The sequence below is a fragment of the Dama dama genome, chromosome 22 (genome assembly GCF_033118175.1).
Source record: "Dama dama isolate Ldn47 chromosome 22, ASM3311817v1, whole genome shotgun sequence".
Lineage (NCBI taxonomy): Eukaryota > Metazoa > Chordata > Mammalia > Artiodactyla > Cervidae > Dama > Dama dama.
The window spans coordinates 6573005-6595679 of NC_083702.1; the positions used below are offsets into that span (position 1 = coordinate 6573005).

General features: G+C 51.6%; 1 protein-coding gene across 2 annotated transcripts in view; it reads left to right on the forward strand.

Annotated features, from left to right (window-relative positions):
• Positions 1–22675, forward strand: part of PACSIN2 (protein kinase C and casein kinase substrate in neurons 2) — a 110483-nt gene that overhangs the window by 71497 nt on the left and 16311 nt on the right. For both annotated transcript variants that reach the window (XM_061124380.1, XM_061124381.1), the window contains exons 2-4: positions 3654–3791; positions 19595–19751; positions 21689–21924. In XM_061124380.1, the coding sequence (XP_060980363.1) occupies positions 3732–3791; positions 19595–19751; positions 21689–21924 (453 nt within the window). In that variant the 5' untranslated portion in view covers positions 3654–3731. The remainder of the gene's footprint in view (positions 1–3653; positions 3792–19594; positions 19752–21688; positions 21925–22675) is intronic.

Sequence of the window (22675 nt, forward strand, 5' to 3'; positions counted from 1 at the left end):
GGCTTCTCCAAGGCTGACTTTGAGGGTAGATGAGGCACTAGTGGTAGAGAACCTGCCTGCCAATGTGGGAGACATTAGTCATGGGTTTGATCTCTGCATCAGGAAGATCCCCTAGAGGAGGGCATGGCAACCCACTCTAATATTCTTGCCTGGAGAATCCCATGGATAGAGGAGCCTGGCGGGTTATAGCCCATGGGGTCACAAAGAGTCAGGCACGACTGAGTGATTTAGCATGCACGCGCAAGCTACATGCGCCTTTTCTCGGAATGTTCTTGCTTTATAGTAATAGCCTTTTGACCTAATGACTTGTTCTGTTTTTATTTCTTGGAACAAATTAAGGGCATTAAGGGGGAGCTGAATGTACTTATGTAATGTGTACCATTGCTTACCTGATATCTTTAATCAGGCCCAGATGGGAGGAGAGAAGTTATGCCAGCTCTCAGGTTGGACCAAGGGCACCCTTGGCAGCCTCCATTAATCTTTGAGATTCTGCCCACCGTTTTAGGAATGGCTCTGACTAGGGGCTTCCCAGGTGGCACTAGTGGTAAAGAACCCATCTGCTAAGAGACTTAGGAGATGCAGATTCAATCCCTGGGTTGGGAAGACCCTGGAGGTGGGCATGGCACCCACTCCAGTACCCTTGCCTGGAGAGTCTCATGGACAGAGGAGCCTGGCGAGCTATGGCCCATAGGGTTGCAAAGAGACAGACATGACTAAAGCAGCTTGGTACGTACTGACTCACAGTGTTTACATCCATCAGCAGCTGAGGTCACTGGAACCCAGAGATCTGGGAGCTGTTTCCCCCACCTCAGTCATGTCTGGATTCCTGAAGAAAGTCTCTTAGAATGTATTCAGCAGTCATCTTCTGAGGACCTGCTATGTACCCAGGTTACACATGGGGGACCACCGATGTGTTTTTCAGCAGTGGGAGGAGAAGGGCTGATGATTTGTACACTTAGGATTTTCTTGTTCTCAAGTCTCAATTTGTTTTTTCTATACTTTTGATGGGAAGATAAGGTCCCAGGTCAGGTCAGCTCAGTTCAGTCACTCAGTCATGTCCAACTCTTTGTGACCCCATGGATTGCAGCACATCAGGTTTCCCTGTCTTATCACCAATTCCTGGAGCTTGCTCAAACTCTTGTCCATCAAGTTGGTGATGCCATCCAACCATCTCATCCTCTGTCGCCCCCTTCTCCTCCCACCTTCAATCTTTCCCAGCATCAGGGTCTTTTCCACTGAGTCAGCTCTTTGCATCAGGTGGCCAAAGTATTGGAGCTCCAGCATCAGTCCTTCCAATGAATATTTAGGGTTGATTTCCTTTAGGATGGACTGGTTTGATCTCCTTGCAGTCCAAGGGACTCTCAAGGGTCTTCTCCAGCACCACAATTCGAACATATCACTTCTTTGGCGCTCAGTCTTCTTTATGGTCCAAGTCTCACATCCATACATTACTACTGGAAAAATCATAACTTTTATTATATGAGCCATTGTCAGCGAAGTGATGTCTCTGCTTTTTAATATGCTGGCACTTCACAGGCTCTTAATCAATCTTGTGCAGAACTGATCTTCTGTTAGTGTCTAAGCCAGGACTGAACCCAGGCAAAAAATGAATTCCTGAAAATGAACTTTTCCAGGTGTCAAGTTGCTTCTCTGCCCAGAGCAGGCACCCGCTCTCCTCTGCACCTGCTCCCTGCAGCTGCTCCCCGGGGCTGGCCAGGCAGCTTAGCCAGTGGCTAGATTTGGCCACTTTGAGACTCGCCTGAGCCAGAGCTCAGATATTCCCTGAGAAGCTTGAAACAGAGACCAGCTGCTCTGGTTAGAAAACTCTCTGCTGCTGCAGTTGTGGGCTGGGGTGCTTCTAGGAGAGCCCTGGCTCAGAGCATGGGATCCCACCAGAAAGGAATACTGTGAGATGCAGCACTGGGGCCCTGGCCTGCGAAGCCTGCCAGCCATTGCGATATCCAGGGTCAAGAGGACACGCTGCCTCTGTGACTGTGGAGCAGAGGTCCTGCCAGTGTCCTGACAGGCAGAGTATGTGTGGCACTCAGGCCGCTTTGTCTGGTTATGGAGTGCAGGCGTGTGGGGTGCTTGACCACAAGGCACCATAACTTGCTCTCTAAGTGTATTGAGAATAGGGGGCTGTGTTCAAGTTTGGAAGCTGGAAATCCATCAGATTAAACCTTTTAATCCAGTTAGATCTTAGGTTATAAGACACCTGGTTTATTTAAACTTGAGATTGTTTCTAGAAAACCTCTTAGTATGATAGAAAACAGTACCTTCATAAGCAGGCACAGTTGGTGTCCTGCTTGGGTGACCATGGACCAGTTACCTAGCCTCCCTTAACCTCAGTTTTATCAGCTGTAAAGTATAGATGAAAGTGATTATACCTACTATCTAATAATAATTACAGTGTGACTTAGTATGTGTCACTTACTCGGGAGCATGCAGTGTTCCCCCCATATGTCCAGCTGTGTTGGACCCTCACAGTAATTCTGTGATACGGGTTACATTATTGTCTCTTGTTTACAAGATAAGGCCATTGAGGCACAGAGAGGTTAGGTACCCTGCCCACTGTTGCCTGGCTAGTGAGTAGCACGTCTGGGATTAGAGCCCAGGCAGCTCGTGCTCCTTCCTGTGCTTCTAGACTGCCTCACAGGGAGTCACAGGATTAAGTGTGATAGCATGAGAAGGTGCCTAGAATAGAGTCTGGCACCTGTGAGTGTAACAGTGTAGATCACTCTGCCTTCTCCCTCCCATGGCTCAGTGGTCTCCTGACTGTGGTAAGAGCGTTTCAGATCTCTGGCTGTGAGATCTGAATGCAGGGTGCTGTGAAGGAGGCTGGAGTCTCACTCTGTCACTAAGAAGTCAGGGAATCTCATGGGGCTGTGGATGGGTCATTCCATCAGTGTGATTTGTGCTTGTGAATGTAGCAGGAGTCCTTCAACTTCTTCCTCCTAGCAGGGGAAATAATCACCCTGTTGCCCTCACTTGGATTTAGATCATTGAATCATTGCTCAGAGACAATCACTTTAGCTTGTTTGTCTTCAGTCTTTCTAGCTGACCCTCACACGGACTGTGTCAGAATAAACCAGTCTGAATCCAGGGCCTCAGTGGCTGAGATGAGCCAGTCATGGGAAGAGGGAAACTGTGCCCAAGACAAGCAAAGCCCAGTGGGAACTGGCGAGTGGAGTCAGGTGTCAAAGGTGGATTATTTCCACTCACATTTTGCCCCAGGTCCTTGTCCTATGGGATGAGTAGGACAGGCTGAAACAGGGCGAGCCCAGAGATGCAGCAACTCTGCTTTTGCCTGTCATCCCCACAGGGTCTCTGCCTCTTTCTCCAAGGGATGAGGCATTAAGGCTATCAGCCTGTTGATTTAAGTATGCAGATTGTTCTTCAGAAAGCTCTTCGAAGTCTTCAGTAAGATGTTGCAAAGGTTTACTTGTTGATGTGAAATGCACACCACACATATAACACGCACACATATGTCAGTGCTGAGTTTGGAGTGTGTTGGCTTTCTCTCACCTGAAGGAGGCACTGCAGATGGTGCTGCCCTGAAGGCGGTCACGGAAATCGGAGTTGTGAAATGGAGCCAGCTTGCTTCCTTATAGTGGGGATTTAAAACCTGCAATGTTGTGTTTTTTCTTTTATAGGTGTGTCCACAGATTTTGAGCATCTGAAGCGGACCTCTAATTTAAGCACTCCCTGCTGCTCCCTCACCCTTTGGAAAGATGTCTGTCACTTACGATGATTCCGTTGGAGTCGAAGTGTCCAGCGACAGCTTCTGGGAGGTAATGCCCATGGTTTCTTCCAGATGAATGCAGAGACCAAGCCAGTGGTGCCTAACACCCCCTCTTTATTGACTGGGGCTGGGGTGACGAGATGAACATACACCAGAACTAGCCAGGCCTCCGATCTAAGTGGCAGCGAGTATGGCCTAGCTCTCTGTGAGGATGGTAAGCTTATCTTGCTAGAAAAGTTTGATAACAGAAGAGGTTAGAGGTGTTCATTAAGGTCTTATCAGGTTGTCCATCCTCATCGCTTCCTTTCCATGCTAACCCTGCTGTGACTTGAAATTACATACACTAATTACCAGGCTTGGTCTCAGAAGTGGTATTACTCTTGAGTTTTGTAGAAAAATGGATGGTTGTGATGTGACGTCATGTTGGGCAATGCAGACAAGTGGCCAGGAGGCTGAACAAACTGCCCTTGAATTTCTTGGAGCATCTTCTTGTCTGTGCCTGCAACAAATTCCTTTCCTAATCAGATTATGTTGTGGCTTGGGTTTTTTGTTTGTTTTTTAATGGAGGTCCTTCTTCCTGAGCCCCACTTATTTCTTTGTGTTGTTTAGTTGCTCAGTCATGTCCGACTCTTTGCAACCCCATGGCTCACCAGGCTCCTGTATCCCTGGGATTTCCCAGGCAACAGTATTGGAGTGAGTTGCCATTTTCTTCTCCAGGGTATCTTCCTGACCCAGGGATCTTCCCCACATCTGCTGCATTGGCAGGCAGATTCTTTACCGCTGAGCCACTGGGCACTTACTTGTTACCTGCTGGATAAAACGGAGTCCATGAAATCTTGTTTATGTGGCTACTTGGGCTTCCCAGGTAGCTCAGTGGTAAAGAATCCACCTTCCAATGCAGGAGATGTGGGGAAGATCCCCCAGAAAAGGAAATGGCCACTTACTCCAGTATTCTTGCCTGGGAAATTCCATGGAGAGAGGAGCCTGGGCGGGTTACAGTCCACGGGGTCACAAAAGAGTTGGACACGACTTCGCAACTAAACACATGTCAAAACCCCTGGAACCATCCCAGCAGCTGTGGGCTTAGTAGAAAGAGCACTGGCTTTATAATTGGAAAGCTCCGGGTTCTGATCCCAGCTGTGCCATTACTAGCCATCTGTGTGACCTTGGGCAAGTTGCTTGACTGATCTGAGCTTCAGGGTTTTCAACTCTAAGAGGGATGATGGTACTGGTCTTCAGCGGAGGCTGCCACCAGGAAACAAGAATGGCAACATCGGAGCCCTGCGGTGCTTTCCTGGGTGCCCTGGGTGCTTTTTGAGACAAAAGGCCCAAGTGTTGCAGAGCCCCATGGTGGAGCCTGCGGTCTGCTGGAGACAAGCACAGAGAAGTTCTGGGAACTTAGATTAATTAGGTGTGTGATTAATTAGGTGTGCGATTGTGTCTAACATCAAACAATATTACAGTCTAACACAGACAAGTGATCACAGGAGCCCAGCTCAAACTTCTGTCAACACTTTTCTTCTCTGTGTACTGGGGGAAAGGTCATCATTGCCTTTTAGCTGACTACATCATTTTATTAGAAGTCAGTGTTTATTGAGCACCTACTGTGTGCTGGGCCCCGTGAGTTCACGTGAAAAGTGTGACCACCTGAGTCCCTGTTCCTCAGTAGCCTTCCTGGTGGGGATCCGGGCTGGAGCTCAGTCTTGGTAGCCAGAGTGGCGCGTGTGATCTGGGAAACACCTCAGCAAAGGCAGCCACAGAGTTGTGGGCACATCCCAGCCGCTCAGCAGCAGCAGGCCCTTGGCGTGGTCAGGTGCACTCTTACGGCGTGCAGGAGGGTTGGTAGTGAAGCTGGATCAGTACAGGGAGTTCTGAGATGCAGGTGGAGGTGCCTCGGGGACGTGACTGGGATTCAGGACCTGCATGGCCCATAGGCAGGTCTGGGTTCACAGACAGCTGGGGCCCCGCTTGCTGGGCCCTGGAGCCCGTGGCCTCGCCAGCATCGTGGAAGCCCTGGGGGACCTGGCACTGACTGCAGAGCCTCCCTGTGAGCTCCTGTGAAGCCGGCCTTTAGAAATGCAGGTCCTCACCCATCTCAACACTGATTTGAAACTATCGGCAGAATCCTTTACAGTCATGGGGAAACCTCCTGTTTGGTAACTGTGGTGACAGGGCCATTGGCCTCAGTCAGCGCCTGCCTGAAGTACAGGAGGCTAGCACACACAGAAGGCCTTGTGAGGGGTGGGCCTGCAGAGGCCAGGGACAGGTTCAGACACAGGCTTGGGAACCAAGTGGCCTGGGTGTGACTCCCTGCCTTGTCACTTACTCTGTGTGTATGTGTGTAGCTTTAGGCAAGTTACTACTTCTTCTTATCCTCAAATTTCCCAGTCTGTAAAATGGGGATAATAACAGTAGCCACATCCTATCATTGTGAGAGTTAGGGAGTGAAAGTAAAAGTGAAAGTCACTCAGTCGTGTCCAACTGTTTGTGACCCCATGGACTATACAGTCCATGGAATTCTCCAGACCAGAATACTGAAGTGGGTAGCTGTTCCCTTCTCCAGCGGATCTTCCCAACCCCAGGATCGAACCTTGGTCTCCTGCATTGCAGGCGGATTCTTTACCACCTGAGCCACCAGGGAAGCCCAAGTTAGGGAATGAATACATGTAAAGTGGTGTCAGGCATCAAGACAGGTGCCGGCTGGGAGCTCTGTCCCTCTGATGCAAGGGGTGGGGGTCATCACACACACACATACACAATGTACAGTCTGTTCCTGTGGGGTGTGTTGGTCAGCACTGTCTTAATTACCCAGTTGATGTCAGAAACTCCTGTGGAAAAATTAAGTAGCTAAATATAGTTCTATTGCAGAAGTCTTCAGCTGCTTGTTAAAAAAATAAAATGTAGGTGAAAGTTGCAGTGTGTATTGTCAGCATATATTAAGTCAAGTGGCTTGAACAAGCCCTGTCACTGATGTAAGCCCCTAGGCTCCCTGTTAAATTCTTAACTGTGATGTCAGTAGACAAGAACATTTCTCATCCGAAGGATACAAAGGCAAATGGGTTTATTTTCTAGACAGGCTCTGCTCATCTGGTGGTGCTGTCCCTGACGTTGCTCTTCAGCTCGTACAGATCAGCAGTGCCTCTCCCCCCGCCCACTTGACGGTCGTGCCCTGAGTGGAGATGTGATTGCTCAGCCGAGTCAGCTCTGAGTGACCCAAGTGCACGCTGCCAGCTGCATGTCTCCAGGCTGCCGGCAAGGTCCCTCTTTCCCGTGGAAGGCCACTTCTTACGGGTGTGACTCCACAGGGCTGTTGAAGGAAAGCATTGAAGTCTCGAGGTGGAAAGTCTTTTGTGCCTGATTTTACCCCTTGCCACCACAAGGCGCTGACTGAGTAACCCAGCGCGTAACTGGATCATGCTGGCTTCTTCTGCATGCTGGCTGCGCGCCTGCACAGGAGAGACGTGGCCCTGCCCTGCAGGAGCCTGTGGCTGTGACATTCGGAAGTAAGCTCCCTGAGGCAGGAGACACAGGGATCATTGTGGGAGGCGCTGTAGAATTTGCTGGGGCACATGGCGGGGGCGGGGCGTGGGGGGGGGCAGTGGGGCTCCCCCTGGAGGAGGGAGCAGGAAAGGTGGCATGGATGATGGGCAGGGTTGGTGCTGACTAAGCACTTAGATGTTCGCCAGATGGATGAATGAACAAGCGGTACTCTTGGGAGGAGGAGAGATTACTCGCAGGGACATATCAGCCAGAAGTAGTGGGTATTTGGAGGGGACGCTTTCTGTATCCCCAACACTGCAACACGGTAGGAAACCATTCAGAAGCGAGGAGGGTGGGGAGCTGATCCCCACAGTGGAGGAGCTGGAGGAGAAAGGACGGTGGCCTCCACGGAGAATGAGGGCAGTGAGGCCAAGCCACAGCTTTGCCCTCGGTGTCATGGTGCTCAGAGAGGGCCCTGCTGCTGGCCTCACCTGAGAAGGCGTGTGGGGTGGGTGGGGCTGGGAGCCGGGGGAGGGACAGCATTCTAGGCTGGAGCAGCATCTGCAGATTGCAGTAAGCATGGTCCTGCAGAGGCTGAGGGTCTTGACGTCTTTGGGGTCAATGGCCTGTTTGGGGCTGAGCAGTCATGTGGGCGTAGATAGGTTGAGGCCGAGTGGAGGTGGTTCCCCAAGAGGGTGACTCCTTTAGCCGCCAACTGGCTGAAGTTTGAGCCTGGACATCCTGCCCACAGGCTTCCCAGCGAGGGAAGCTTCTGGCAAGTCCTCTAGCTCATTCTCACTCGGGGAGCCTGCAGGCGCACCCCCACATCTCCACTTCCAGGCCCTGCCTCTGGGTCTCCTCTCTGGCTCTGGAGGCTGGGGCACAGAGAGAGCTGAGGCTTCAGGCCACGGTGCTCTCCCAGCGCCACCAGGGAAGCCTGGCCGCCCTCTGCCCTGGCAGGTGGGTTTGGGGCTGCCGCCTCAGTCTCTGAGGGCTCCTGGGGGCCAGGCTGGGAGGGCAGCCTGCTGACGTCCGGGTCCGGCCCCGCCTCCAGCTCACATGCCTGAGGAGGAGCCCTGTTCAGCTGTCAGCGGTGCTGCCGTTAGAGCTCAGGCCTCCCTGGATGACACCAGGTTGGGGCTGGCTGTGAGCACTCTCCATGGGCACAGGGGGCCTCGGAGGAGAGTATTTTGGAGATGAGGACATAAATGTCTTGCTGTAGAACGTTAGCCCCGAAGAGTTGGCACGTGACTAGTATTTGCCGTCTGCTTCAGAGAAGTTTCTCTCTGCAGTTCCTCTCAGACTTGAGCACTGTGGATGTGGCACAGCACGTGAGAACATCTCGGGCATCAGGGTTTTGTCTGGAAAGCCGTCCGTGTGGCATGGGATGCCTTGTTCCCACCCTTCAAGACCAGTTTTGTAGGTAACATTTTGAAGATGCTGCTGCCCTAGGTTCGTGGATTCCATAAAGCCTGATTTGGCATCTACCACAAGCCAGGCCCTGCGCTGAGTCCTGGGGTCCCGAAATGAGTGCAGAGTCTTGGGACCCCAGAGCCATCATTCATGGCGGGCAGTCCTGGGCAGCAGCGCGGGTGCTGTAAATGGAAGCAGGAGGGGGTGAAAGCGACCGTCTCCTTGCCTCTGGGCAGCAGTGGTCCTTCCAAGTGTCCTCTGCCTGCCCCCCGCCCACACACACAGATCTGGGGGGCCCGCCCTGCACAGCAACCGTGCTGTAGGTGTGTCGGCCTGCTCCTCACCCCACAGTGCTCAGACAGAGCTCCCAGCAGGCTGGTGGCTTGCCTTTATTTCACCACAGTTTCCAAACAGATCCATCGATTCATTCTTACAAGCAAGCCCTGGTGTCTGTTGAGCCATGACCAAGGCTTAGGGTACCAGCCTCCCTGTACCACCAGGTGCTCCACCTGTTGTCCTCCCTGCAGCCAGGGCAGCCCATCAGAAAAGCAACCTTGCGTGATTCCTGCCCTGCACGGGAAGCTTCACTTTTTTGCATCGCCTTCAAAGTGAAACTGTGACTTTTGTGTAGCTAGGACTTGATCATGTGCTGGGAGCTGCTGGACGCCAGGAGCTCTGGCCCGGGCTCCAGCCACGCTGAGCAGTGATTTTTGTCACGCCCTGTACCCCACACCTGGGTGTGTGCACGCTGCTAAGTCATCGAGCCCGTGTGCACGTAAGCTGTGTGCTTCCGGCCCGTGTACTCTCTGTGAGTTCTGACCCGGGATGAGTTTAGAAATGAAACTCAGTGATGGGGCTGGCACTTGCTGCACACTTGCTCTGTGCCAGGCCCCTGCTCTGCTTTCCACGGGTGCTCTCAGCCCTCACCGATCGTGAGCTCCACTTTACAGGTGGGGAAACTGAGACCCGGGTGGGGACTGTGCCAGCTGGGGGCTCAAGCCCTTGCTCTCTAGAATGCTTTCCTGCCTTTGCTTATGGCCTCCTGGGAGCGAGAAGAGACATGTTCGTTTGCAGAGATGCCACATACTCAAATGCCTCTGCTTTGACGTGAAGTCGCCCCCTGTCTGGGAACATTCATTGTTGTGTAACCCTGAGGGCTCAGAGGAGAGAGATGACCTGCTCAGAGTCCTGGGAGGAACACAGCATTGCTAATCCCTGCTTCCCAGGGAGGGTGTGAGGACTAGAGATAGCGTCTGCGGGGCCAGGGGCCAGATGACTCCCGAGACCGACTGGTGTCTCCTTTTCACGCATGAACGTCACACTTGTGGAGACAGGTGAAGGCAGACAAATCAGGTGGTCTTTCTTCTGCTCACTGCAGGCTTGTACCTCCCCTGTCTAAACACCATTGTTGTAAACACCTGGCAAAGAATCACTCCGTGTTTTCCTGGAAAGAATTGAACAGTCAGGATTTTTTTGCATCAAGCTTATCCTCTGAAGATTAATTTTTATTTTCTCACTTGATTTCAGTGATGGCAAAAGTAATTTGTGTAAGCCCTGTGGGAGAAAACATTTTCTGTTTCTACTCAGTAACAAACAGAAATGCATGCTTTTAGAACTGGAGAAGTCCTGAGAGCTCAAGCAGCCTGTGGTGGCTTAGCTGCCTTGAGACGTCTGTATACACGTGTGCAGTGTGGGTGCAGTGAGCTTAGTGCTAAGGGACCCAGGCACAGAGGCGGGGTGAAGGAGCTGTGTCTTGTGGGGCAGGGTGTTTGGTTTTTTTTAAACGGGAGTCATGAAAGGTGGGCCAGGACGGGGTGGGATACTGTGGAAGCAGCAAGTGGAGGAGGGGGTGAGCATTGAAGGGGGTGCTCCCTGCAGAAAGTGCTGTTTGTTCTCACTTTTCCAATCTGACACTTTCTGCGCTAGATCACTTGGCTTTTTACCCTGGGGGTTCCTTTCACTGCTGGAGTTTCTGCCAGAAGCGGCTTGGTCTTCAGCGAGCCGTTACTTACAGAGCTGGAACCGATCTCACTGTCTGGGTTGGCAGCAACTCTCACAGCACCTGCTGGAGTGTGAGGGGGAATGTAAGAGGGCAGTGAGCTGTCACCAGGCAGCCAAGTGCTCCTGCCGCTTCCCAGGCGCTCGGCTGAAGGACTGTGTGCACGCACACGTGTGCTGGGGAGACAGCGCTCCGTGCAGGGTCTTCAGCGCGATGGCTCACAAGTGCGGCATGTTCTGTGCTCAGGCAAGTCCCCAGGCATCACTGGGCCTTTATCCTGACATCTGAGCAATGTTTCCTGGAGGGGCAGAGTGCAGTGAGCCTGGCCAGCCAGTCTTGAGGAGGTTGGGTCTGAAACAAACTTTTTTTAAACACATCCTTCCTCTCTATGTTATTTTGTTCTGCCTTTGAGTTATGTCTGAAAATTGGAATCTCTCAGTTTCCCCTTCGTCCATTTTTCAGTTTGTCATTTTGAGCATTTAGATTAAAGGATGATAATGCAGTCATCTTTAACGTTGAAGTTCGGGGTTTGTGCTATAACATGCTCAAAACAGCAAAAGGTGCCTTGCAGGGTAATGAGCCTCATCTTCTTCACCCTCCTACTTGAGTACAAATTCCAGGAACAGGAGGTGAGTCTGGGAAATGTTGGGGGTGAGAACTGAAAACCAGGAGTTGGGCCAGAGTGAGGCCCAAGGCAGAGGCAGGACCAGCGCGGGTCAGAGCTGAGCCAGAGCACACAGATTGGGCTCGAGGAGGCTGGGAATGGAGGCTGTTAAATGAACAGCAGCAGTGGCAGGCCGGCAAGGAACCTCCACGTCTGACCCTCTCAGGGCCCTGCCAGGAGAACTGAGTTAGTATCCTGTTTTGAGAATAGGGAGCCTGGTCAGGTTTAGGGTAGCACTGAGGTGAGGAGCTCCAAGACCTTCTTTTCCAGGGCAGGGTGAGTTGGGAGCCCAGATGGGGGGGGTGAGCTGGAGGGTAGGTTGGAGAACTGGGGGTGGGCTCCTGTAGAAACGAGGGCACCCATAGACAGTTTGAGAGCAAGGCACAGAGTTCACAGTTCTCCAAGCATACCCCTCACTCTTTGGTGTTTTCAAACACATGTCCCAGATCTTACAGCCTTAAGATCAGATGTGACCTCCTGTTAGGAAAGGGAGGTTCAGACTAGAGATTGGGATGGACTGAAGAAGGGTGCCTGAGAAAGAGGCCCTGCTGGTGTGAACGGATGTGGCATCTACTGAGGACTCCGCAAGTGTCAGCAGCAAGCGGGCACAGCAGGGCCGCTCCCGGAGCCCTCTCAGCTGCCTGGACACCAGGGACTTAGACACTGACCTGGACCTGAATTTGACTGAAAGCCGGGTGAATACTGTGAAAGAACTGCGAGGCTCTTCTGCTGGTCTGTGCTTGGCAGAATTAGTTGTTCATTTGTCATCTGTGGAGTGTGTATCTGATGACATGTTCTGAGAGCTGATTTTTAGCTTTCGTGGGGAGAACTCAAGGACTCATTGGATTGAGAAAAATGAATAAAGGAGCATGACTTACTTCATTGCCTGTGCCTCTCACTGGGCACTCAGCAACTTCCCAGTCCCCTCATGTCTACACAGAACGGAATCTCCGCTCCCAGCACCATTCGGGCACTGAGAACATGTTAGAAGGTGCTTTCTGTGTGCCTGGCACAGTGGAGGGAGGAGAATAAAGGCACAGTCCCTGCCTGCAAACCCCCCATGTTGCCACATTCTGCATGTGACAGCAGACACCACTGCAAGAGTAACAGAGAGGGGACCTTCCCAGCGGGGGTGGCATGGCGTGGAGCTCAAGCTTTGTGGGCCTCAACCTCAAGTCTTCAAAAAGGAGCCTTGCCCTGGAGGTCCCTTCTGCTCTTACCTCAGACTTCCCCCTCCTCCAGGTAGCCCTGACCACCTGGAGTGTTCCTTCCAGAAGTCGTCACCATCTGTACTTGTTACTTGACCACAAGTCCCACAAAAGCAGAGACCATGACAGTTTGTTCACCATTGCATCCCTGGTCCCTGGCATAGTCGTTGGCACACAGTAGGTGTTCACCCCATGTTTGTGAGTGGCAAGAGGATATTGCCAGACCCTCAATCACTGAGTCATGAGTGCTCCAAGAGGTAGCCAGCCAGCTGGCGGCAGTGACAGACTGTTGAATTAGAAATCCTGGAATTGTGACAGTCCCTCAGAGATCCTCTGATCCTGTCTCCTCTCTTCCTGTTGTGTCTGAATGGACAACTTGAAGAAATGGCCAGGATTTATTGTGTGATGGCTACCCCAGTCTAAAAGCAGAGGTACAGCTGAAGGGACAGAAATGCAGGCAGAAAGACCCAATCTTTTCTGTTAGGGCAGGGCCAGTTCTTTTTGGCTCCCCTCATGAGAGGAGGTGGAGGGAAGGTGGCCTCATCAGAGAGGGCCAGGGGCTGATGGATTCAAACAATATAGCCAAGGCCCACTCAGCCCATGTCTGCAGGCCTGTAATTAAGGAATTCCTAAAGGCTTGTCTTTCAAGGTGGTTGAGAAAACCCTGGAGCCTTAGGCATCCTGGAGCAGCTTTGGGTGAAGCATTTGTTGCTGACTCTGTGCTCTTGCCTGGAGGGCCACCATCAGCAGCCTTTCTTTCTTGTCCAGTCAGCTTGGCACAGCTGGCTCACTCTTGGACTTGCCTGTCCAGGGTGTAGAGAGAGCAGTTGTGTTGGGCCCGCAGGGTCACAGGTTAAAGGCCATGAGCATTCTGAGGGTAAAACCAAGGTCATCTGTGGCCTTTCCTGGAACCTGCAGGGCTGTTTGGAAGCAGACACATCACCTGAGATTGACCCGGTAAGCCTGGGCTCTGCACCCTCTCTCGCCTCAGCCTGAGGAAGATTCTGGAAGGTGGGATCTTGCCTCCTTTCGGTCGCATGACTATGAGTGACTTTGCTTCTTCAAACCTGTTTCCTTTTCTGTAAAATCTCACTGCCTGGGACCGTCACAGGATTACATGAGGTGACATGTGGAGCTGCGAGCATGCTGACTAGCAGAGTACAGGTGTGCTCTATTATGATGCCGCTGCTGATGGAAAACCTCTGTGTGCGGGGCCCGTTACCACGGGGCTTGCAGTCCAGCTGGCCAGGGAGCTCAACATGCACCACTGTGACCTGTGTGGAGCAGGCTGCAACTGCAGAGCATGGGGACAGTGTTTGGAAGGGCCCTCGTGGCCCCCAAGTGGACCCACCAGCAGGACCCTGTGGTGGGGAATTGGTGTCGCCTGTCTGCGGGTGCAGGCGATCCTGTCCCTGGGACTTTCCAGGCAAGAATAACTGGAATGGGTTGCTGTTTCCTTCTGCAGTGTATGCTTAGTGACTTAATTACTGCCTGGCTGTCCCAAGCTTGCCCCAGGCTGTTTTTCCACCAGTGTATTCAGAAGGGGTCCTGTGTGCCCAGCTCTGCCCCACACTGGGCATTTCCCGCTCTATCCGTGTACCTGTCTGTTGAGGTAAAGAACTGTCTTGCTGCTCTCATGGGCATTCCTCCAAGTCCCACGAGCATGAGCATCTCACTCAGGCCATTAGTCCTGCGGACTTTTACATCTCTCTGAAGTTACCACTTCACACTTTTGCCCATCTCCCCCAGGGACCTCTGTTTCATGTTGATATTAATATATAGGATTTCCTGGGATATTCCAGATTTTAGTCCCTTGTCAACACTGTCTACTTGCCAAACGAGCAGTCAGCATTTGAATCTGTTAACTTTGTCCGTATTGTTGGTTTCAGAACAGAAATCCTTAATTTGTGTGTGTGTGTGTACACTCATGGCTTTTACTTCTGAAAGTTTGCTTAAGGGATCCTCCACTGCCCTAAGTCACAAGGGTGTTTGTCTCCGTTTTCTTCTAGTCTGTCTCTGATTTAACATTTCACATTTTTATTGAGTGCCCGCTGAGACCCAGTGAGTGGAAGGCAGTCAGGAAAGAATGGTCGATGAGGAAGACAAAGGTCCATGCCGTTAGGGCACAGTCAGAAGGTGTGTGGGGTTGTGTGCTGTGGGCTCTGGTCTGCACACGGGCAGAGGGGCCAGCTAGGGGAGCGCAGGGTGGTCCGGGGCCCGGGCCTAGGAGCCCCTCTGTGTTGTGCATCAAGTCAACAGTGAGACAGCCAAAAGTTCCCTCGGGCTCCTGGGGACACCCAGACTCCACCGGGATTCTTTGTGATATTGAGCCACGGGTGTGAAGGTTCACGCCTCAGGGCCGAGGCAGCATGGGGTGGGAGAACATGAGCTTTGGGGTGTTCTGCCCCGTTCTCTTCTCACTCAGGCCACTGAATTCACCCTGGAGCTTTGGTTGTAATCAGGTAATTTGTCTGGGAAATGGGCTTGATGGTCACCAACCAAAGAGAAGGGTAAAAGGAGCAAAGTGGAAGATGTCTGTGACGTGACCGTCTAGGTTCCCTGACCTGTTGGCCCACAGTTCCCACGGGAGATGGTAACTGAGCCGGCACTGGGGGTGGACTGGTGGTAGGAGCTGTGCACCCGTGTTCACGTTCCCGCACATCCACTTGGGGTCCTGGGGGGTCCCATTGACCTGCTTCCAAATCCTCCAGCCTTCCTGTTGCCTTTGGCCACCGTGTTCCACAGAAAGGAGTTGGCCAAGGTAAACAGGCCGTGAAGTCAGAGAAGCAAACCTTCTCCAGTGTCCTTGTGAGAGGCAGCTCCAGACTGTTTACACCCAGAGTTTGCATGAGGAACTGGAGCAACCTGTTTGAACCACCCTTCCCAGCACCCCTGTAATTACAAGCCCGCGGGATTTCAGGCAGAGTCCACCGTCTCTGCTCTGATCCCCTGTTATGCAGATGTTTCTCCCAACTCCAGCCTCAGACTCCGTTTAGCTGACCCAAACAAACCAAGGCTCATCTGACACTGGGTTCTCAGGCCTGGGGGCAGGGGAGAGCCAAACACACAGGCAGCCCAGACCCAGTGGGGGCCTGTGGGTAGGAAGGGTAGAGCAGCTGAGATGTGCTTAGTGCAGTAGGACAGCGGGCCGGTCAGGTTTCCAGGGAGCCCCAGGCAGGACCAGGCGGTTGGGTGGAGGGAGGTGGGAAAGTGGTTTCTGGGGAGCTCTGGGAAGGATGGGTTCTGCTCCTTCTGCATGATGAGTCCAGCCTGCAGGAACCACCACCCGCGGTGCCCAGGAGCTGAGTCTTGCTGCCTCTGTCCACCCCCACCTGCCACCTGGAGGACAGCATGCTTCCTTTCTCCTGCTTTCCTGCTCCCATCCCCACTGTTGTACCCCGGAGTCAGCAGGTTACTCAGACCTACCCTCCAGGGCTTCCCCCTCCTACACCCCACCATTCCCTGAGTACAGCACCCCTCAGGATGATGGCCCGACCCTCAAGATTTTTCACTGTCTGACTGACCCCACCTCCCACGCCACCCACTGCACCCAGCCCCACCAAGTCTCTAGTCATCCCCCAGCATTCTGTGTGCATGTTCAGGTTCTGATGGACTTCTCAGGGCCAGGTCTCCATGCTGTCAGACTATCTTCATTCTGTCAACACCCTGCTCTCTTCTTTGTGGTCTGTGGAGGTGGAGATGGATTGATACCTGATGAATGTCCCTGTGTGTAGACTGAAGTGATGGCCTGTCTCCAGCCCACATGCAGCCTTTGCCCTGAGCAGAGAGCAGCAGGCAGATGTTGCAGGGGTGTCTGGGCGCCTGTTGTCATGAACACTCCCCTGTCCCCTTGGCCCCAGCAGTGCCAGCATTTAAACCTATATGCTTTCAGAAACATCCTTTGCATTCCTTGCTGCTTTTCAGATTTCTAGAGTTGTCATTTAAAGATGAACGGTATTTATGTACGATATATGCCAATGCAAAGGGCTGTAACCTGTGTGTACCTTGTTAAGAAATATCTTTTCCTTTTCCCTAAAGCTTTTCACAAGAGTTTTGAAAAGCAAAGAGGTAGACAGGTTTCTGGGGAGCCAACATATTTTAATACTGATTGCCAATTTGAATATTTTTGGTAACAGTGAGATGAAAACCAGGTCTGCATCATGATTTCATGTCGGCTGTCAAGTCTGTGTCGAGCTGCCACTGTCTTAGCTCTTTTTGCCATCAGTTCAGCAATACCAAGTTTGTGTTTTGTTGATTATGTTTTTCTTCCTGCTGTAAATTTCAAAATGACAGCAAGGCCCTATTTTAAGGGAAGTGAACATGTGAAGTCACTTCTGACTGGTTGTGAAATGCTTGCTTTCTCCTTCCTAAAAAGGGGCCGCTAAAGGATGGAGTTGGAAGCTCAGGTTCAGCTTCTGTGTCTTGGTGAGCTGCTGTTCCCCAGGATTCTGGTTCCCATGGGAGTGGGGCCATCTCAGCCTGTCCAGAGTTCTGGCCTCAAGGACAGCTTTTCCTGAAGGGACCACAGTCCCCTGCTCTACCGATGCCTGTCTCCATGTGTTCTGTCTCTTTGCAAGATCTTCCTGCTGCTCCACTATAGCCTCTTCACCTGGCTAACTCAGCACGAGATGGAGGAACTCAGGTCATTTGAACTGTTCATCAGTCAGAGGTACAGGGCAGAGAGAGGACTGTACCCTTTTCGGTAGAAGTGTGTACTAGTCTTCCATGTTCTCTAGGAACGTCCAGATCGACCCTAAACAGAGATGAAATACGAGAGTGCTCAGCCATGCAGAGACCTTTATTTTTTTATTTTTTTTACAATTTGAATCTTTTTTTTTTTTTTTTTAATTAGTTGGAGGCTAATTACTTCACAACATTTCAGTGGGTTTTGTCATACATTGACATGAATCAGCCATGGATTTACATGTATTCCCCATCCCGATCCCCTCTCCCACCTCCCTCTCCACCCAATTCCTCTGGGTCTTCCCAGTGCACCAGGCCCGAGCACTTGTCTCGTGCATCCCACCTGGGCTGGTGATCTGTTTCACTGTAGATAATATACATGCTGTTCTTTCGAAACATCCCACCCTCGCCTTCTCCCACAGAGTTCAAAAGTCTGTTCTGTACTTCTGTGTCTCTTTTTCTGTTTTGCATATAGGGTTATCATTGCCATCTTTCTAAATTCCATATATATGTGTTAGTATGCTGTAATGTTCTTTATCTTTCTGGCTGACTTCACTCTGTATAATGGGCTCCAGTTTCATCCATCTCATTAGAACTGATTCAAATGAGTTCTTTTTAACAGCTGAGTAATATTCCATGGTGTATATGTACCACAGCTTCCTTATCCATTCATCTGCTGATGGGCATCTAGGTTGCTTCCATGTCCTGGCTATTATAAACAGTGCTGCGATGAACATTGGGGTGCACATGTCTCTTTCAGATCTGGTTTCCTCAGTGTGTATGCCCAGAAGTGGGATTGCTGGGTCATATGGGTTCTATTTCCAGTTTTTTAAGAAATCTCCACACTGTTTTCCATAGTGGCTGTACTAGTTTGCATTACCACCAACAGTGTAAGAGGGTTCCTTTTTCTCCACACCCTCTCCAGCACTTATGGCTTGTAGACTTTTGGATAGCAGCCATCCTGACTGGCGTGTAATGGTACCTCATTGTGGTTTTGATTTGCATTTCTCTGATAATGAGTGATGTTGAGCATCTTTTCATGTGTTTGTTAGCCATCTGTATGTCTTCTTTGGAGAAATGTCTGTTTAGTTCTTTAGCCCATTTTTTGATTGGGTCATTTATTTTTCTGGAATTGAGCTTCAGGAGTTGCTTGTATATTTTTGAGATTAATCCTTTGTCTGTTTCTTCATTTGCTATTATTTTCTCCCAATCTGAGGGCTGTCTTTTCACCTTACTTATAGTTTCCTTTGTTGTGCAAAAGCTTTTAAGTTTCATTAGGTCCCATTTGTTTATTTTTGCTTTTATTTCCAATATTCTGGGAGGTGGGTCATAGAGGATCTTGCTGTGATTTATGTCGGAGAGTGTTTTCAGGCAGAGACCTTTAGAAATTGCAAAACTGGAAAAAATGTGACTACGTTTTTTAAAGACAGCGGGAAGAACGGGTTGCAAATACAGCAGATTATATTTTTCTGTCGTATTTCCTGCAAGGGCTCCAGTATCAGCTACATGGTATCCTTTCTAATCAGCAGGTCAGAGAATAAAGCACATGAAATGCTTTGATTTTTCACTCCACATTAGCCACTAATATTTTCCCAATTACTCTTATATTATTTATAATTTAGATTAGCTAACTCTCATATGTGAGAAAAAGTAGTCAAGCCACACCTTGGCCCTTGTCAAAGCAGATAGAGCCTGAGCTTTGCCATCAAGCCCCAACCTGGAAGCATGTGGAAAACTCTCAGCAGCAGCCCAGCCTCTAAGGCTGCTACTGTGGGGTCCTGACAAACAGTGAAACTTCCTTGAGCCTTGCTGTCCTCATCTTAACATGGGTACAGTTACTGCTGCTCATTAAGGCAGAGGCAGTATTTGGCGTGTAAAACACCTCCTGTGGTGCCTGACGTGGTGGGTGCTCAGTAGGTGGGAAATAGCGTTTGTTGGCTCTAATTGCGAAGTAATAATCCAGCATATGGTGACATCAAGCCAGTAGACACCTGAGAACCTGCTAATTCCAGTAATGCTCCAAAGGCCTTTAGCCAGGGGTCTCTAATGTTAATTATAAAATCACTTTAATCTGAGCAACTAAAAAATTCTGTTTCTATTGTTGTTTTCCATCTTTCTAGTTAGACATTGCCTACTCTGGGAAGCTGTCCCTGGTCCTGTCTGTGAGATCCCCCTTGGGTGCCCTCAGCCCCTCACTTCCCTCCCGCACAAACCTTCTCACACTGGCTTGCTTCCCTCCCTGGCCCATGGGTGGTGCAGAAGCTCCTAATCGCGGTTTTGTCTGCTCCTGCCAGTGGTAGCTTGTCATCTAACAATGCAGGGGGCCTTTGAAGCGGGAGGGGGCGTAAGCGCCCAAGAGCTGGCCAGCGTGGAGGTCCGGCGCTCAGTGTGGCTCTGTCTCCTAGGTCGGGAACTACAAGCGGACCGTGCGGCGGATCGACGACGGCCACCGTCTGTGCACAGACCTCATGAACTGCCTGCACGAGCGGGCGCGCATTGAGAAGGCGTACGCGCAGCAGCTCACCGAGTGGGCCCGGCGCTGGAGGCAGCTTGTGGACAAGGGTAGGGAGGCCACCACGGGGCGTCTGGGGCAAACCGTCCACCCTCTCTGAGCCACTTTCCTCTCTTGAAAGATCAGGGCAGGAGTTTGTCTCACAGTCCGGGGGCTGTGATTTTCTCCCCGCAGCACAGGCCAAGTGAGCTTTCCTCTCCTTTCCTGGGGACACAGGACTGCTGTCCCCCAGCAGCACCCGAGTCTCCCGTGGCAGTCCTTGTTATCAGAGGACATGCTGTGCTTGCCGAGTTAACTCAGAGCAGCTCCTTTGGGGCCCAGACTCGAGTGGCCACCTGTCCAGTCAAGGGCCTTGCTGCTCAGCACCATGGTTTCTGGCACCAAGGCTACTTATTTGTAAGTTCAGCCAAGTAGCCAGTCAGGCAAGACTTGATGCTGACATCCGGCAAAATTGAACTCGGTCTGCTACATTGCAGACAGATTCTTTACCGACTGAGCCACCAGAGAAACCCATTATATGATGCAGGTTTTACCTCCTCTCCATGCCTTGCAAAACACATAGACGATTCTAGAGCTCAGCGACATGGATGTGTGGATGGTATTGAGAATGTACTTCCTAGTAGTAGAGAGGGAGCTTTATTGACTACAGGATTTCCTGGGAAAGAAGTAGGTTAATGGGCATTTCTCAGGGTGGGTTTTGGGGCGGACTCGTCTACCACAACTGACCATCCTTGGAGGAGCTGACGAGGGGAAGCCAGGCCAGGGCAAGGGGCCCCCAGGCAGCAGGGGCCTAGACTAGCTCCCTGTCTTTCCCCAGATGCTGAAATGGGTGACCTATGGAGCAGAGTACAGTGCCCTGGTGCACAGTGGGGTGGCTGGGGTGGGCTGGCTTTTCCAGTAAGCAGTGGCTGTTGTTATGTTATTTCCACCTGCCTGAGTCCCTCTCTCAGGATCCAGCTGTCAGCACCATCCACACTGCTTACTCAGAACCTGAGGTTCATAAGGCACTCTTATTTCTGCCTTTGTGGGACCTGGTCCTCGGCAGGACCAGGAGCTGCTCATCTTGTAGACGTGAAAAGTCAGAGGTCCTGAGGGGCTAATAGTTACTCGGCACACACACCGTGTCTCTCTTGTCATTACCCACGCCAGCAGTCATTGTGCCCTGGGAGCACCCTGAGGGCAGGCCCTGTGTCCTCCCTTTCCATCCTCAGCTTCTGTCATAGCCCATCTCTGTCACCTCAGGCCAGCTACACCCTCAGCAAAATGACAGGTCAGATTAGGAGTTTCCTTTCTGAGAACAGTAAGTGAGGCGACCCAGGCAACCCTCCCCACTGTCTGGAGAGCTCCATCCAGGCCAGAGCCAGCCAGATTCCTATCTCCTGCTCTCCTTCCCCAGGCCAGGGCTTCCTTTCTGCTGAGGGTTCAGGCCTTCATTCCACAAGCTGTTTCCAGGGCCTAGCTCCTCATGGAGGGAAGGGGCCTCAGGAGAACGTGTGGTTGAAAAGGGAATGGGCCTCAGGAGAATGTGTGGTCCCACACAGGGGAAGCCAGGAGGCAGCAGGAACCCGAGGGGTGGGCTCAGACTGGCCTGGCAGAGAGGTCAGTCCACTTCAGAATGCCTTCCTTCTCTAGCCAGCCTCAAGCAAATCAAAACTTCCAAAATGAAGAAACTTCATCTTGGAGTTTTTAAAGAGCTCAGTGTCTTTACAAAAAGGAAATGTGTGTAATCCCCCAGTTTCCCTGACAAAAGAAAACAGATCCAGCTTCAGTTCCTTATTCTCTTCTTCATCCCAGGAACTGAAAAAGGAACAGCACTGAGAGAAAAATATCTGAAACAGCCAAAAGGAAGCCTCCCAGCCAGGCAGCCAGACTGCTGGCCTAAAACCCCATCCTAAGCGCCGAGGGGGGCTCACAGAGGAAATCCCCTCCCGGGGCCTGTCTGGGCCCCACAGTGCCGAGTGACCCACCAGCTTCCCTCCTGTACCAGGGCCCCAGTACGGGACAGTGGAGAAGGCCTGGGTGGCCGTCATGGCCGAGGCGGAGAAGGTTAGCGAGCTGCACCTGGAGGTGAAGGCCTCGCTGATGAACGAGGACTTCGAGAAGATCAAGAACTGGCAGAAGGACGCCTTCCACAAACAGATGATGGGCGGCTTCAAGGAGACCAAGGAGGCTGAGGACGGCTTTCGGAAGGCGCAGAAGCCCTGGGCCAAGAAACTGAAAGAGGTGCATCCGCCCCAGGGCCTGCCCCGCCCCACAGGCCGCCCCCCACCCCACCCGCCGCCTGCTTCCCCTGGCCCCCCTCCTGCCGTCCCCGGAGTTCCTGCCACTGCCTAGGCACAGGAGGTGTGCTGAGTGCTTCATGTGCCGTTTTTACAGAACCCTTATCCACCCATTTTCCTGTCCTGGGAGCAGGGTGAGAGCCCACACACAGCCTAGAGCTCAAAACTGAAGCTCCCACCCCCCACCCCACCCCCCCCCCGCTCCATGTCATGAACCTTCTGGTCTATCAGAATAGTAAGTCCTCAGTTGCCAAAGGTTATCTGAGATGAAACTGTTGTGGTATAGTGCTTTTTAAATATAAGCAAGCTTCCTAAAACCCAGATTCCCAGGCCCCACCTCTGGAGATAAATGGTCAGGAGGTCAGAAGTGGGGGCTCTTCATGCTCAGGTTTAGTAATCTCCCGAGTGATGCTGTGCCCGCTGGTCTGTGGACTACATTTTGAATAGCACGGTTTTAGAAGAGCTGTTGGTGGCACACAGAAACACTCTCAACCGCTAACAAGGCCACCCCCAATCCTGAACTTTTAAATGGTTCTTTCTCTTACATGAGTTTTTCTCTCAAATTCACAATGATGCTGATACTCATTTTTTTTTAAAGTAGCAAGTGGAAACCATCAAGTCTCACCCAGCCTTGGTTCTCCAGAGACTGTCATACCTACGCCCCAGCCCTTAGCATAGGCAGACCTGCAGCCTGG